At 41.9% G+C, this 17831-nt stretch overlaps 1 protein-coding gene across 5 annotated transcripts in view; it reads left to right on the forward strand.

Moving 5' to 3' along the window:
- The window catches only part of LOC126262566 (cytosolic carboxypeptidase 1-like), a 524760-nt gene that overhangs the window by 459170 nt on the left and 47759 nt on the right, over window positions 1-17831 (forward strand). For all 5 annotated transcript variants that reach the window (XM_049959267.1, XM_049959269.1, XM_049959270.1 and 2 more), the window contains exon 20: window positions 14027-14191. In XM_049959267.1, the coding sequence (XP_049815224.1) occupies window positions 14027-14191 (165 nt within the window). The remainder of the gene's footprint in view (window positions 1-14026; window positions 14192-17831) is intronic.

A 17831-nucleotide genomic window follows, 5' to 3' on the forward strand; every position in this document is an offset into this window, starting at 1 on the left:
AACACCAACCTATCCGAACTCCAGAGATGGGAACTTGCTCTTCAATATATCCTCTCTTCCCGTTACCCACCAGGCCGCAATCTCCGCTAATTTCAAGTTGCCGCCACTCATACCTCACCTGTCATTCAACATCATCTTTGCCTCTTCACTTCCGCCTCGACTGACATCTCTGCCAAAACTCTTTGTATTTAAATATGTCTGCTTGTGTCTGTGTATGTGCGGATGGATGTGTGTGTGCGTGCGAGTGTATACCCGTCCTTTTTTCCCCCTAAGGTAAGTCTTTCCGCTCCCGGGATTGGAATGACTCCATCCTTTCGTCTTTCCCTCTCCTTCCCTCTTTCCTGATGAGGCAACAGTTTGTTGTGAAAGCTTGAATTTTGTGTGTGTGTTTGTGTTTGTTTGTGTGTCTATCGACCTGCCAGCACTTTCGTTCGGTAAGTCACATTATCTTTATATATATATATATAATATATATATATATATAATATATATATATATATATATATATATATATATATATATATATATATATATATATATACACACACAAAGACCTTACATAGGTTAGGTGGTTGTGTTGCCGCCAAAACACGTTAAAGGATGGAGAGATTCGGGAAAATTTCGAAAAAACGGCGTGTAAATGTATTAAAAAGACTGGTTTTGTGGTGGCAGATTATGAAAATGATGCTAACAATTGTCTGGCGAAGAAATAATGACGTTAAAACCTGTGGGAAGCGGCTAAAAATTATCAGTGATGTGGGAAGAACGGAAATGGAAATAAAGCGAAAGTTACCAGAACTAGACGAAAAGGTTGTTTAATAGGTGAAATGAACTGTTTGTGGACTAGAAACGGTGGATTTTATAGCAGCGGTAGTGTTGAAAGCGGAAAAAAATTTTTGGTTATGGTTTGGAAGTGGGTGACGTATTATTGAGTCTATATAGGCGAGATAAAATTCTATAGTAGATCACGGTAAAAATGAGAATGTGAATACAAAGTGAAACTACTGGCACAAACAAAAATGGAAAATAAGATGACAGAAAAGATTTCGAAATACAACAGTGACAAAAACAAACGTAATTGTTGGGTTCAAATTAATGATATAAATTAATAGAGGGAAACATTCCACGTGGGAAAAATATATCTAAAAACAAAGATGATGTGACTTACCAAACGAAAGCGCTGGCACGTCGATAGACACACAAACAAATACAAACAGGGAGAGGGTAAGGAGTCATTCCAATCCCGGGAGCGGAAAGACTTACCTTAGGGGGGAAAAAGGACGGGTATACACTCGCACACACACACACACATATCCATCCACACATATACAGACACAAGCAGATATATTCAAAGACAAAGAGTTTGGGCAGAGATGTCAGTCGAGGCGGAAGTGCAGAGGCAAAGATGTTGTTGAATGACAGGTGAGGTATGAGTGGCGGCAACTTGAAATTAGTGGAGATTGAGGCCTGGTGGATAACTGGAAGAGAGGATATATGGAAGAGCAAGTTCCCATCTCCAGGGTTCGGATAGGTTGGTGTTAGTGGGAAGTATCCAGATAACCCGGACGGTGTAACACTGTGCCAAGATGTGCTGGCCGTGCACCAAGGCATGTTTAGCCACAGGGTGATCCTCATTACCAACAAACACTGTCTGCCTGTGTCCATTCATGCGGATGGACAGTTTGTTGCTGGTCATTCCCACATAGAATGCGTCACAGTGTAGGCAGGTCAGTTGGTAGATCACGTGGGTGCTTTCACACGTGGCTCTGCCTTTGATCGTGTACACCTTCCGGGTTACAGGACTGGAGTAGGTGGTGGAGGGAGGGTGCATGGGACAGGTTTTACACCGGGGGCGGTTACAAGGGTAGGAGCCAGAGGGTAGGGAAGGTGGTTTGGGATTTCATAGGGATGAACTAACAGGTTACGAAGGTTAGGTGGACGGCGGAAAGACACCCTTGGTGGAGTGGGGAGGATTTCATGAAGGATGGATCTAATTTCAGGGCAGGATTTGAGGAAGTCGTATCCCTGCTGGAGAGCCACATTCAGAGTCTGATCCAGTCCCGGAAAGTATCCTGTCACAAGTTGGGGCACTTCTGTGGTTCTTCTGTGGGAGGTTCTGGGTTTGAGAGGATGAGGAAGTGGCTCTGGTTATTTGCTTCTGTACCAGGTCGGGAGGGTAGTTGCGGGATGCGAAAGCTGTTGTCAGGTTGTTGGTGTAATGCTTCAGGGATTCCGGACTGGAGCAGATTCGTTTGCCACGAAGACCTAGGCTGTAGGGAAGGGACCGTTTGATGTGGGTTTTAACGTCATTGTTTCTTCGCCAGACAATTGTTAGCCTCATTTTCATAATCTGCTACCACAAAACCACTCCTTTTAATACATTTACACGCAGTTTTTTCGAAATTTTCCCTAATTTCTCCATCCCTTAACGTGTTTTGTCGGCAACACAACCACCTAACCTTTGTGCACATCGTTGTCTACCAACCCAAGTCCAACATAGCCCAGCTGTAACCAACACCTTTTCGCCTTTTTTCGCACCGGATCTCCAGTTACTTTTCAGTTCACCTTTATCTCTCCCCATATATTTTTATTTTCATTTTCATTTCAGCCACATGTTACACTTTCCACCACCTAATGCCATGTCACCCTCACAACACCCCCACAACGACCCCATTAAGTTTTATTTACATTCCCTCCGCAAACATGCCTTCGCCCTAGCCAGATTACGCTCCCATATTCTATTTTCTCAGGCTTGTCTAACATTTGGCATTACCCCCAAAGGCCTCACACTTAAAGTTCCCATCTCTGGCTGCAACCCTTCTTTCCATCAGTCCCTATACCAGTTCCAAACTGAACAATCCATTGCCCTCACCCACCTAATCCTTCACCTACACATCATCTCAGCCAATGAACACACCCGTCAACTCCTATCCTTAGTAAAAGTCCTCAATCTTTCCTCTCCCACATCCACACCGGCTATTCAGAGCATCCTCCTACAGGCTAACCGCAAATTAGAACAGCATGCCGCCCTTCACCTCAAAAAACTATCCAATCTCCTGGTTTCCCACCTCCGGAAAGGCAACTCACTCACCTTTCACAACCTTTCCAGCAAACCTCAACCACTTCTCATTGCACACAAACCCAGTCTCTCCCATCTACTCAATCTCCCACTTCCAGCTCCACTCCCTCCAAAACCTCAAAATTCCAATCAACACAATCTGGTACCACAACACCCTAATTCAGTAGTTAACCTTTCCTCCAAACCTCTCTCCCAATCCGAAACCTCTGTCCTATCCAAAGGCCTCACCTTCAGCCCCACTCCCAGATTCAACCAAACAGCCCTCGTCAAAGATTTACTGTCCTATACTCGTACTCTCTGCTGGAAGTATCACTTTGCCACGAAGAAAAATGATCCTAATCCTACCCCTAATGATCCAACTCCCCAAGACACTATCCAAATTGAACCCTGCCTGGAACAGTTCCATCCTCCGTCACAGCGGGACCCACCTCCTCTTCCCCAAAATCACCCTCTCCAAACCTTCCAGGAATTTCTGACTTCCAGCCTTGCCTCTCAATCCTTCTTAAAAAAACCTTAATCCTACTCCCAACATCACCACTGCTGAAGCCCAGGCTATCCGTGATCTGAAGGCTGACCGGTCCATCGTCATTCTTCCGGCGGACAAGGGTTCCACGACCGTGGTACTTGATCGTCGGTAGTATGTGGCTGAGGGACTGCGTCAGCTTTCAGACAACACCACATACAAAGTTTGTCAAGGTAATCCCATTCCTGATGTCCAGGCGGAGCGTCAAGGAATCCTCAGAACCTTAGGCCCCCTACAAATCCTTTCACCTCACTCCATCAACCTCCTGACCCCACCGACACCCCGCACACCTACCTTCTACCTTCTTCCTAAAATTCAAAAACCCAATCATCCCGGCCGCCCCATTGTAGCTGGTTACCAAGCCCCCACAGAACGTATCTCTGCCTACGTAGATCAACACCTTCAACCCATTACATGCAGTCTCCCATCCTTCATCAAAGACACCAACCACTTTCTCGAACGCCTGGAATCCTTACCCAATCTGTTACCCCCAGAAACCATCCTTGTAACCATTGATGCCACTTCCTTATACACAAATATCCCGCACGTCCAGGGCCTCGCTGCGATGGAGCACTTCCTTTCACGCCGATCACCTGCCACCCTACCTAAAACCTCTTTCCTCATTACCTTAGCCAACTTCATCCTGACCCACAACTTCTTCACTTTTGAAGACCAGACATACCAACAATTAAAGGGAACAGCCATGGGTACCAGGATGGCCCCTTCGTACGCCAACCTATTCATGGGTCGCTTAGAGGAAGCCTTCTTGGTTACCCAGGCCTGCCAACCCAAAGTTTGGTACAGATTTATTGATGACATCTTCATGATCTGGACTCACAGTGAAAAAGAACTCCAGAATTTCCTCTCCAACCTCAACTCCTTTGGTTCCATCAGATTCTACTGGTCCTACTCCAAATCCCATGCCACTTTCCTTGATGTTGACCTCCATCTGTCCAATGGCCAGCTTCACACGTCTGTCCACATCAAACCCACCAACAAGCAACAGTACCTCCATTACGACAGCTGCCACCCATTCCACATCAAACGGTCCCTTCCCTACAGCCTAGGTCTTCGTGGCAAACGAATCTGCTCCAGTCCGGAATCCCTGAAGCATTACACCAACAACCTGAAAACAGCTTTCGCATCCCGCAACTACCCTCCCGACCTGGTACAGAAGCAAATAACCAGAGCCACTTCCTCGTCCTCTCAAACCCAGAACCTCCCACAGAAGAACCACAAAAGTGCCCCACTTGTGACAGGATACTTTCCGGGACTGGATCAGACTCTGAATGTGGCTCTCCAGCAGGGATATGACTTCCTCAAATCCTGCCCTGAAATTAGATCCATCCTTCATGAAATCCTCCCCACTCCACCAAGGGTGTCTTTCCGCCGTCCACCTAACCTTCGTAACCTGTTAGTTCATCCCTATGAAATCCCAAACCACCTTCCCTACCCTCTGGCTCCTACCCTTGTAACCGCCCCCGGTGTAAAACCTGTCCCATGCACCCTCCCACCACCACCTACTCCAGTCCTGTAACCCGGAAGGTGTACACGATCAAAGGCAGAACCACGTGTGAAAGCACCCACGTGATCTACCAACTGACCTGCCTACACTGTGACGCATTCTATGTGGGAATGACCAGCAACAAACTGTCCATCCGCATGAATGGACACAGGCAGACAGTGTTTGTTGGTAATGAGGATCACCCTGTGGCTAAACACGCCTTGGTGCACGGCCAGCACATCTTGGCACAGTGTTACACCGTCCGGGTTATCTGGATACTTCCCACTAACACCAACCTATCCGAACTCCGGAGATGGGAACTTGCTCTTCAATATATCCTCACTTCCCGTTACCCACCAGGCCTCAATCTCCGCTAATTTCAAGTTGCCGCCACTCATACCTCACCTGTCATTCAACAACATCTTTGCCTCTGCACTTCCGCCTCGACTGACATCTCTGCCCAAACTCTTTGTCTTTGAATATGTCTGCTTGTGTCTGTATATGTGTGGATGGATATGTGTGTGTGTGCGAGTGTATACCCGTCCTTTTCTTCCCCCTAAGGTAAGTCTTTCCGCTCCCGGGATTGGAATGACCCCTTACCCTCTCCCTTAAAACCCACATCCTTTCGTCTTTCCCTCTCCTTCCCTCTTTCCTGACGAAGCAACCGTTGGTTGCGAAAGCTAGAATTTTCTGTGTATGTTTGTGTTTGTTTGTGTGTCTATCGACCTGCCAAGCGCTTTCGTTTGGTAAGTCACATCATCTTTGTTTTTAGATATATTTTTCCCACGTGGAAAAGCTTACATGTTTAGTAGTCTTTTTGTTGTGTCTGTCTGCAACTCAACATCTCTGCTGTATGATGAGCAGCAATCTTTCCTTTTCATAATACACTCCTGGAAATTGAAATAAGAACACCGTGAATTCATTGTCCCAGGAAGGGGAAACTTTATTGACACATTCCTGGGGTCAGATGCATCACATGATCACACTGACAGAACCACAGGCACATAGACACAGGCAACAGAGCATGCACAATGTCGGCACTAGTACAGTGTATATCCACATTTCGCAGCAATGCAGGCTGCTATTCTCCCATGGAGACGATTGTAGAGATGCTGGATGTAGTCCTGTGGAACAGCTTGCCATGCCATTTCCACCTGGCGCCTCAGTTGGACCAGCGTTCGTGCTGGACGTGCAGACCGCGTGAGACGACGCTTCATCCAGTCCCAAACATGCTCAATGGGGGACAGATCCAGAGATTTTGCTGGCCAGGGTAGTTGACTTACACCTTCTAGAGCACGTTGGGTGGCACGGGATGCATGCGGACGTGCATTGTCCTGTTGGAACAGCAAGTTCCCTTGCCGGTCTAGGAATGGTAGAACGATGGGTTCGATGACGGTTTGGATGTACCGTGCACTATTCAGTGTCCCCTCGATGATCACCAGTGGTGTACGGCCAGTGTAGGAGATCGCTCCCCACACCATGATGCCGGGTGTTGGTCCTGTGTGCCTCGGTCGTATGCAGTCCTGATTGTGGTGCTCACCTGCACGGCGCCAAACACGCATACGACCATCATTAGCACCAAGGCAGAAGCGACTCTCATCGATGTACTGTGGAGACCTCACGCCCCACGTGTTGAGCAATTCGGCGGTACGTCCACCCGGCCTCCCGCATGCCCACTCTACGCCCTCGCTCAAAGTCCGTCAACTGCACATACGGTTCACGTCCACGCTGTCGCGGCATGCTACCAGTGTTAAAGACTGCGATGGAGCTCCGTATGCCACGGCAAACTGGCTGACACTGACGGCGGCGGTGCACAAATGCTGCGCAGCTAGCGCCATTCGACGGCCAACACCGCGGTTCCTGGTGTGTCCGCTGTGCCGTGCGTGTGATCATTGCTTGTACAGCCCTCTCGCAGTGTCCGGAGCAAGTATGGTGGGTCTGACACACCGGTGTCAATGTGTTCTTTTTTCCATTTCCAGAAGTGTACTATCTAAAAGTAACAAAGATGTTTTAAAGTTGTTTCCAATTTGTTTGAAAGTAAACATAGAAATATGTAGAATATTCTTCAGCATGTTAAAATTGCTGTAACAGGGTTGCTTTGTATTAAATGCATTTACTTTACTTTTTCAAACATGTGTTTTTGCTTGGTTTAAAACTCTTGATGAAATTATCTCTCTCTCAGTTCATACTGATTCTGCTTCATTATATTACCTGTTCACCATTTTCTGGGTTAGTTTTCTTTACTACAGCTTTATGAAGTTTTAAGACTGCCAGAAAATTGCATCTACTTTTAAGTTCTTAAGAAAGGGAGTCTTTTTGGTCAGTGAAACAACTTTAAGCATGTGTACATTAGAAGCTGACATGGCAACACAATGACATGTGATATACTTACATGACTTCAAAGTATGCCTGAAAAGTGGCCACACTTACTATGTGTAATGCCCTCTGCTGGTGGCTTACAGAATATCAATAACAATCACACATAGTAGCATTATTATTTTTGTATGAATATTACACAGTGCCTAATGAATAACAGGTATATAACATATAGACAAACAGGAAGTATACAAACATGGTGAAATATGGATGCAAAGAGAAATTTAAAATTAAAAAAAAAATGAATACAAATATATCATAAATACAGGTTACAGTTTTCATTCAGTCCAGTGCTGCAGGTATAAGGTCATGAATTTCTTGCAGCAACCCTTCAAAGCAAGTATTTGGGCATTTGAAGGCTATGTGGAAGATGGTTTGTTATTTGGCTTCATATATTCCACAAGAAGGAGTTTTGGTGATGCCCCATTGAAACCGTGATTTTCTGCATATTTTATGTTCAGTACAGATTTTGTTCAGGTGGCACCCTATCTTTCCACTCTTGGTGAAATCATGACTTTGATTGTCGTGTCTTTTTATGAAGTTACAGTTTCTGGCTTCTTGTCTCCATTGTGATTACCAGCACCCATTCGTAGTAAAGTTCTGTAGTTGTGTTACTGTTCTCACTGGGGAGTTTTTTGATTTCAGTGTTAATTTCATATGTTTGGTGGTAAGCCGGACTGAATTGGCATGAATATGCAATGGTAAGTTAGACAGAATTGGGATGAATATGCAATGCTGTCACATTAGTACATTTTTTGAAGTTGAGGTTTTAGAGTAGTAAGGCTTCTGGTCTGGGGCAGTGCTGTGTTGCTCAGAGTGGGTAGCCAGTGAGTGAGAGTTATTCTGATCATTTCCATAACTAATCTCATTGCTTGGTTTAGTTAGGTGTCAACAAGATTTCCATGGTGCTATTGATCCAAACAGTTGCACAATACTCAACAGCAGAGAAAACCAAAGAAATGCTGCTGGTTCTCCATGTGTTGGCATCAGTTCCCCAAAACTTATTTGCCAATTTTTGGATTGTGTTGAGATTTTTACTTAACCTGAAATGTTTTCCAGATGATGTTTGTACGACATAGTTCAATCGAGCATTACTCCTAGATATTTAGGATATGGATTCTGTCAAAAGATGGTACTTTCAGAATATATTGTCAGTTGAACATGAGCCTGTGAAGTAGTAAAAGATACATCTGGGCTACCCATACTGTTTATGACATCATCCAGTAATAAGTCTTGTGGTCATATCCCCCACTGCTGGACAAACACAATCTAGTCAGCAACGATTCATGATAGTGGCATTAGAGCTGCAGTTCTAGTGTGTGCCATGCATATTTAATCAGATGCAAGTCCAGAGTGTGAACTTGCCTGCTCCAGACAAGTGATGTTCTTATCCTTGTCCAACAGACCAGTCTAGCATAGTTGGACATTATCATCCATCAAATGGCAACCAGGTCTGTTGTTGTTGTTGTTGTTGTTGTGGTCTTCAGTCCCTAAACTAGGTGGAGTCAGCTCTTCATACTAGTCTATCATGTGTAAATCTCTTCTCATCTCGTACTGCAACCTATATCTACTCTAATATGCTTCCTGCAGTCAAGCTTTGGTCTCCATCTACAATTTTTACTGCCTATGCTTCCATCAGTTACCAAATTAATTATTATTTAACAACTAAAAATTTGAAACTTCCTGACAGATTAAAAATGTGTGCCGGGCCGAGACCCAAATTCGGGACCTTTGCCTTTCGCGGGCAAGTGCTCTACCAACTGAGCTACCCAAATACAACTCACAACCCATCCCCACAAATTTAATTCTGCCAGTACCTTGTCTCCTACCTTCCAAGCTTCACAGAAGCTTTTCTGTGCACCTTGCAGAACTAGCACTCCTGGAAGAAAGGATATTGTGGAGATGTGGCTTAGCCACAGCCTGGAGGATGTTTCCAGAATGAGATTTTCACTCTGCAGCAGAGTGTGCACTGATATGAAACTTCCTGACAGATTAAAACTGTGTGCCGGACCGAGACTCAAACTCGGGACCAATGCCTTTCGCGGGCAAGTGCTCTACCAACTGAGCTACCCAAGCACAAGACCCGAGTTCGAGTCTCGGTCCAGCACACAGTTTTAATCTGTCAGGAAGTTTCATATCAGCGCACACTCCACTGCAGAGTGAAAATCTCATTCTGGAAACATCCCCCATGCTGTGGCTAAGCCATGTCTCTGCAGTATCCTGTCTTCCAGGAGTGCTAGTTCTGCTAGGTTCACAGAAGAGCTACTGTGAAGTTTGGAAGGTAGGAGATGAGGTTCTGGCGGAATTAAAGTTGTGAGGACAGGTCATGAGTCATGCCTTGGGTAGCTCAGTTGCTAGAGCACTTGCCGGCGAAAGGCAAAGGTCCCAAGTTCGAGTCTCGGTCTGGCACACAGTTTCAATCTGTCAGGAAGTTTCATATCAGTGCACACTCCGCTGCAGAGTGAAAATCTCATTATGGGAACTAAGGATTTGTCTATGAACCCACCCCTTCTTCTAATTGAGTTACACCAGTTTCTCTCCAATTCAGTTCAATACCTCTTCATTGGTTACCTAATAAACCCATCAAATACTAAGCATTCTTCTGTAGCACCACATTTGAAAAGCTATACTCATTTCTACTGTGTAGCGTTTATCAGTCACACTTCACTTCCATATAAGATTACTCTTCATGCAAATATTTGTAGAAAAGAATTCCTAACACTTAGATTTTTATTTGATTTAATGTTTTTCTTGTTTTCAGAAAAGCTATTCTCACTACTGCCAGTTTGTGTGTATTCTCCTTACCTCCGTGACTGTCAGTTGTTTTGGAACCACATAACAAAACACATTTACTATTTTTAGTGTCTCACTTCCCAATCTAGTTCCCTCAGCATCACCAGAATTAATTTTACCTTGCTCCGTCGCCTTTCTTTTACTTTTGTTGATGGTAATGAATAGCTTATAAATTATTTTCTAAGCACTCTCCAATGTATCCTAAAGATTTTTAAGTCCTCAGATGTTTCCGACATAATTATACCCCTGTAGCAAATTTTAAAGTTTTTATTTCATCTCTTTGAACTTTAATTTCCATTCCGAGTCTCACTGTAGTTTCCCTCAGTACTTGCTCAGTGTATAGGGGTAGTTTCCCTCACTACTCGCTCTTGTCAACTGCTGCCTCTATTCATGTCTTTCACTTCTTGTAACTGCAATCTAGTTTCTGTACAACTTGTATATAACCTTTCGACTCCTGCACTTCGTCCATAATAACTTTAGAATTTCAAGGAGTATGTGCCACTCATCACTTTGAAAAGTATTTCTGAATCTACAAATTCTATTAACGTTCTATCCTCAAGCCATCCTCTAAGAAAGTCATATGATTAGTATTGTGCCTTGCATGTTCCTACATTGCTCCATAACTAAGTTATTTTTTTAAATTTTTCTCCCCCATTTGGCTCCCAACAGCCATTACTCTTCTGTTGATAAATAATGTAAATGTTTTACAAATGCGATTTATTAAACTGAGGTTCTGTTAAACTCAGTACCATCAGTATATGCCATTTTTGTATTGAGACTGTTACATTATTGCAAAAGTCTGAGGGTATTTCACCTATAGCAGATCAGTATGCTCTATTGAACACAGGGGTGCATTGTATTGTAAGCTGTCATCCGAATAGACTGCATCTCTCATTGTACCTCTATAAAAGACATTGTGACATACATGTTCTCAAAATAATGCTGTTCTAGGTGAGAACAGCATCAATATTGTTAAAATGTGTTACTGGCTGCCACGATGAATAGTTGGTGAATATCACTCTGTATGATGAACCATGACTCATCTGTTAACACTGCTTTTGGTCATTCAGATTTATATTTTCCATGGTTTTTCTAAATCACTGAAGCAAATTGCCAGGGTGGTTCCTCTGAAAGTGCATGGCCAATTTCCTTCCCTGGACTTTGGCTCAGTCTCTAATTACATCATTGATGATTGGATGTTAAGCTTTTTTACTGCCCCTCTTTCAATGGAATTCATTAACAATCTATTTTTGTACTGACTGAGTGTTCACTAGTGAGTGGACAAAACTATCTGAAGTGCACACATGCCTTTAAATTAAGGGTTTTAGATACACAAACAATATTACAGCGTAGTGACACTGTGCGCTTTGAAATATGTAGGGGTAACACAAAAACATTACTTACACAACATGTCAGTATGCAGTCACTTAAAAGGAGTGATCCCCAGTGGTGGGATCAGCTCTTTCAAACCATCTATCTGTTACTGTAGTTTAAGGTCCCAGGTATTACACCCTGCAGCCATGCAGTCTGATAGGCCCTCATTTGCAAGTAATCGATGGAAAAAAAAAGTTTGGAGTTCTGCGTGATGCTCTATCGTTTTAAAAAAGAAATATTATACAGAGGGTTGCTTAGTGTAACTGTTATAGTACAGATCTCATATACAGGAAGGTATAGCAGAATGACTCTATCATTATTTTTATTCAGTTAATCAGTTTAAATGTATTTTCGTATTTATATTTCGATGTCACATCATTTTAATCACCATATTAACTTTTTCAGTTGGTATCACCTTTTCTTCTTATTATTCTTTTTTCATTTAGAATCTTTGCAAAATGTTATTGTAATTAGTTCCACATATTAACATAGATTTAATTTCTTCCATTTCATCATCCTGTATTTTGACCCATGTTATTACATTCGTTACTTCTATTCCTCATTTTCTTTATTTATTTATTTATTTATTTATTTATTATCATCCCAATGATCACATTTGTGATATAGGATTTGTCAGGCTACATTTTAACAACTATATAATATCTTTACAAAATTTGTATCTTTGCTGAATTCATATTAATCTATCTTATGTTTAATACAATATACAACTAATAAGTGTTTTTATAACATAATTTCTTATGCACTGATGTAATTTCATTTGTCACATTAACTTAAACATATATTGTTATACAGTTGCGCAGAGATATTCACTTATGCTGTAGGCTAATAACATTTGTCAAGCATGTCGTTCTTTCGTTTCACTTATAATCCATTCTTTGTTTAAAACTTCACCTGTGTTATTTTGTCAATAGTGCAGTAAGAATTTATGTTACAAATGTTGGTATGATAAACCATCCAAGAAACTGTACATCTTGTGATGAAAATTACAACACTGACAGCATTGCACAATCACTATAAAGAGATTATTTTTTCTTTTGTTTTTTAACTGATAGACCAGCACTTTCAAATGTTTAACTATTAGGATAGATAAAGAAAAGTAATTAAATTATATATGCACAAAGATTCCAACTGAGAAAAAATGGTGGCAAGAAAAGATGGGAGCAATGAAAGAATTAATTTGGTGATTAAAATGATGTGACAAAAGAATATGAATAAAAAATACATTTATATCAATTAATTGAATAAAAATAGTAATCAAAGTTATGTCTGCGTATGAGGCTTTTACTATAACTACTATGCTATGCACCCGACCTGAATAACATTTCTTTTTTAAAACTGTAGAGAAGCACATGAAATTCCAAAATTTTTTGTCTATTACTCGCAAAGGATGGCCCACCATGGTGAATGGGTGCAGTATGACACCTGGGACCTTAACCTACAATACTGTATAGATGTTTTCAAAAAGTCAGTCCTATCACTGGGGACCTCTCCTCATTCATATGTCTACCACAGTCTATATCTGGGCAGATGTAGAAGCTGTAATGGTTCTGACTACATGTTATGTGCACGTGGCATACAGTAGTAAAGTTGTAGGCATCTGGATGGTCAGAGAAAGGCAGATTAGGAGATAGTCAAAGACAGTAAAGGCTGGGTGGGAAGTTGACTGTTGGCTTAACATAATTATTTGGCTGTGGAAAAGCTGTCGGGAGAGAAAAAGTGCAGTATGGGTAACGTGACCATATGCTAGTACCTAATGCCAAGAGTTAGTATCTTGCCTTAAGTATCCAAATATGTCCAGTAACACGACTCCTTACTCAAGTAAATACCTCTTGACAGCATTTGAGTAAGACATCTCCCATAAGATTATTTCCAGCATTGCATATTAAGTGGCATGCCAGATGCAATCCCGCCATACAAAGCATTACATGACATGGAGAAACTGGCATATTGATCACAGTGACTGGACTCAATAGCAGTAGGGTAGTTTCCTGTTCACAGATGTAAGTATAAAAAAGGATTATTAATGAATTTCACTGAAAGAGAGGCAGTAAAAAAAAGGAAAAAAAATAAAATGCAAACAAATTGGAAGCTTTTAATCCACAAATTTTGACATGTGAAGGAATTGTCATTTGTGAGTCATCAGCTCTGGCCTCTTTGTAGTGTCATGGAATCGATGCTTTTTAAAAGCATTTATAAATCCACAAATAAGCATCCTAAATATAAATGAAAATCATCAAAATTGCACATTTTTTATTCATATAAGCACTTCCAACTTGTAGTACTACTTTGGTTGAAATATTATAGCAGTTGTGTACCATTAGAGTATATGATGTGCATTTTTGTGCTCAATTTTCAGGGTCTACTGGAATACTGCACGAAAGTTTTAAAGAAGCCCCCGTACTTGTTCTGTGACTACCATGGTCACTCACGTCGCAAGAACGTCTTTTTGTATGGATGCTGTAATTCTGAAAGCTGGAATGAAGCAGACCGATCAGTTCCAGACAATCCAGTTGACTACCTCGTATGTAGATATCTCTCTCTCTCTCTCTCTCTCTCACACACACACACACACACACACACACACACACACACACACACACACACACACACACACGTACATCTGTTTAAACTCTGTATAGAACAGCGGTTCTCACAAAAACATTTTAAGCATTCTGGTCAAACAGTCAATAAACTATAGATGGTAAACATATCCATACATGTTGATACTACGAAAATGTATTTTTTATTGTTCATAATGATAAAAATCAAATAATTTTAAATTGAAAGATAATTTTATCTATTGTCTCTACCATTCAGAAGGCTACTCTTAGCTTGGTATTAGAAAAGTTTTCATTGTCTCTAACTGCCCTTTGAAAGCTCACATCAGCTAATGCTTTTCACAGATATCTTCTAGTGGGCGAGACTACTCATCATGTACCTGTCTTTCATTCACTGGAACTCACCATTCATTCTGTATGCTCTTTTACGAAAACAAAGCAAAGTCACTTAGACACAAGATTAAGGCCTTAAGGAATGTACTTGAAGAATTCTGCAATCAAACTGATAAAGTAAATTTATGGGGAGGAAGAAAGGGAAAAAGTGCTTCAACTCTGCTGTGACTGAAGGAAACAGCCAACATTCTTATTGTTGTGGAAGATAATAATTATGAATCATAAACACAGCCCTTTCATGTAGTCTCACTCAGTCGTGTGGTGTTCATTACAATACTGTAATAGTCAAGCAAGTTTATCAGTTACTGTTGGTTTACCATCTTAAGCTTACTGCATTTAATTACCAAAAATTTTACACAAGATGCATTTTGTTTTTATTTAAAAAGCATCTTCTGTTGTTGTTGTTGTTGTTGTTGTTGTTATGGAAATATGGATACATACACTATGTGAGCAAAAGTATCCATACACCTGGCTGAAACTGACTTAAAAGTTCCGAATTGCTCTTCAACAGTGGGAAGCAAGAAGCCACTTAAAACGTAGCTGTAGGCCTGTTCTGTGATAGTGCCATGCAAAACAACAAGGGTGCAAGCCAACTCCATGAAAAACATGACCACACCATAACACCACCGCCTCCGAATTTTACTGTTGGCACTACACACGCTGGCAGATGATGTTTATTGGGCCATCAGATCGCCACATTGTGTACTGTGATTCGTCACTCCACACAACATTTCTCCACTGTTCAATCGTCCAATGTTTATGCTCCTTACACCAAGCGAGATGTCGTGTGGCATTTACCGCCATGATGTGTGGCTTATGAGCAGCTGTTCGACCATGAAATCCAACTTTTCTCACCTCCTGCCTAACTGTCGTAGTACTTGCAGTGGATCCTGATGCAGTTTGGAATTCCTGTGTGATGGTCTGGATAGATGTCTGCCTATTACACATTACAACCCTCTTCAACTGTCGGTGGTCTCTGTCAGTCAACAGATGAGGTCGGCCTGTACGCTTTTGTGCTGTACGTGTCTCTTCACATTTCCACTTTGCTATCACATCAGAAACAGTGGACCTAGGGATGTTTAGGAATGTGGAAATCTCGCATACAGAGGTATGACACAAGTAACATCCAATCACCTGACCACATTTGAAGTCCATGAGTTCCGCGGAGCACCCTGTTCTGCTCCCTCACAGTGTCTAATGACTACTGCGCTGCTGATTTGGAGTACCTGGCAGTAGGTGGCAGCACAATGCACCTAATATGAAAAACGTATGTTTTTGGGAGTGTTGGGGTACTTTTGATCACATAGTGTATGTTTGTTCATTTCAGTTTTTATAGGTTAAAAACAGTATTCTGTATTCCTGTAAGCAATGCTACTCATGTAGGGAGGTTTTGTGACTTTATGAGCACAATGTGGCATCTTCTCCTATAACGCGGAGTACTGTATGTGTAAAGGAGGAGGAAACATTATTCCTGCTTGTATTGTAAAGTTCTAGAAGGTGTAATTTGCAGGCCGAGTAAGTCCTCCATCAGATACTGACACATTCATTGACTTACTTTTTGCACCACAGAAATTTCCTCTTTAGTGACCAATGAATAAGGAAGTGCATTTCAGACTGCAGTTACCCCTGTACAATGCTCCTTATTACGTTAATACGACACAGGGGTGTGGATAGTCTTCGTCAAAGACTGAAGAGCTACCAACTCAGGATCAGTCTTCAAGACAAATTATACTGGAAACATTTTGTCACTACTCTTTTTTACACTGTACAGTTTTTTTCATGTTAAATGATGATTAAGGCAAAAGTGACAGGGAGAACTTGAACTCCTGGGTACAGTGCATGCACAGGGTGAGCCAGAAGTCAAGATTAGAAATGTTTTATGTTACTGTATTGTATGAAGAAGCTACATGAAAGGCAAACAGGAGCATGAAATGATTTCATAGCTCTAGCAGAAATTGTATTTAACACCAAGATACAGGCAAGAATGGAATGACACAGAAACAAATGTTCATACATACTTCTTACACATTTTCAAACACACTCTTTATGGTGACCATCATTCTTGGTGTAGAGTTAGATTCAATGTCATGTGCATCTGCTCGCCTGGCACAGCATTTCTGGAGGGAGCATTCGTGGAGTATGGGTAATCTCTTCTTTCAGTTCTTCAATGGAAGTCACACGAGTTGTGGAAATCTTTTCCTTTAAGAAGAACCACAGCCAATTATTGGACATTATTATGTTTGGGTTTCTAGGTGGCGATATAAGAAGCCCTCCATGTCCAATCCATAACAGAAGCTGGTTGTTCAACCAGTCTCAAACAGGAATCCAGTGGTGTGCATGTCAAGTTCAAGTAACAGGCAATGATATAAAATCTGGAGGTATGATTTCCCTTTTACGGACACATTGAAGAAATATGGTCTGACGATCTGGTCACTGGTAACACCAGCCCATAGCATAACATGTCTGCCTCGATAGTGAGTGGTCAGCGAGACGGATTGCTGTCCTGTGGGCCTGGGTTCAATTCCCGGTTGAGTTGGGGATTTTCTCCACTCAGGGACTGGGTGTTGTGTTGTCTTCATCATTATTTCATCCCCATCCAGCTCGCCCAATGTGGTGTTGAATGTAATAAGACCTGCACCAGGACCTGCACCGCAAGGAGCCTCCCAGCCAGTGACGCCAAACACTCGTTTCATTTCCATAGCATAACATGAGGAGGGTATTGGTTAATTTCTTCATAATAATGAGGATTGTCTTTCATTCAGATATAAACATATTGAGACTGGTAGCCAAGATACACGGCACATTCGTCTGTCATCACAACCTTATGACAAGCCACACATGTTGGAAAAGTTGCACATAACTGTTTGCACAAATCACATCATGTATTCATATCATGGTCACTTAATTCATTGATGTTGCCAAATCAAAATGAACAGTATGCTTTGTGACAGGCCACTTACATCAGCTGCCATACATTACTATACTCAGAAACAGCATTGTGTAGGATATTAGAATGGAAAGTTACATAGGCAGCTGAAATGAGTGAACACTGTCTGCACAAGTGGGATTTTTGTGTTGTTATAGAAACTGAAAATTGTTGCAGAAACCCTAATGCGTGTTATAGGACACCATTGCTGGTGAATGATTAGTGAACTGAGTAGCTGCTCAATAGCTGCAGGGATCCAACAGCCAGGCAAAAATAAGGGAACC

This window comes from Schistocerca nitens, chromosome 6 (assembly GCF_023898315.1).
Source record: "Schistocerca nitens isolate TAMUIC-IGC-003100 chromosome 6, iqSchNite1.1, whole genome shotgun sequence".
Classification (NCBI taxonomy): domain Eukaryota; kingdom Metazoa; phylum Arthropoda; class Insecta; order Orthoptera; family Acrididae; genus Schistocerca; species Schistocerca nitens.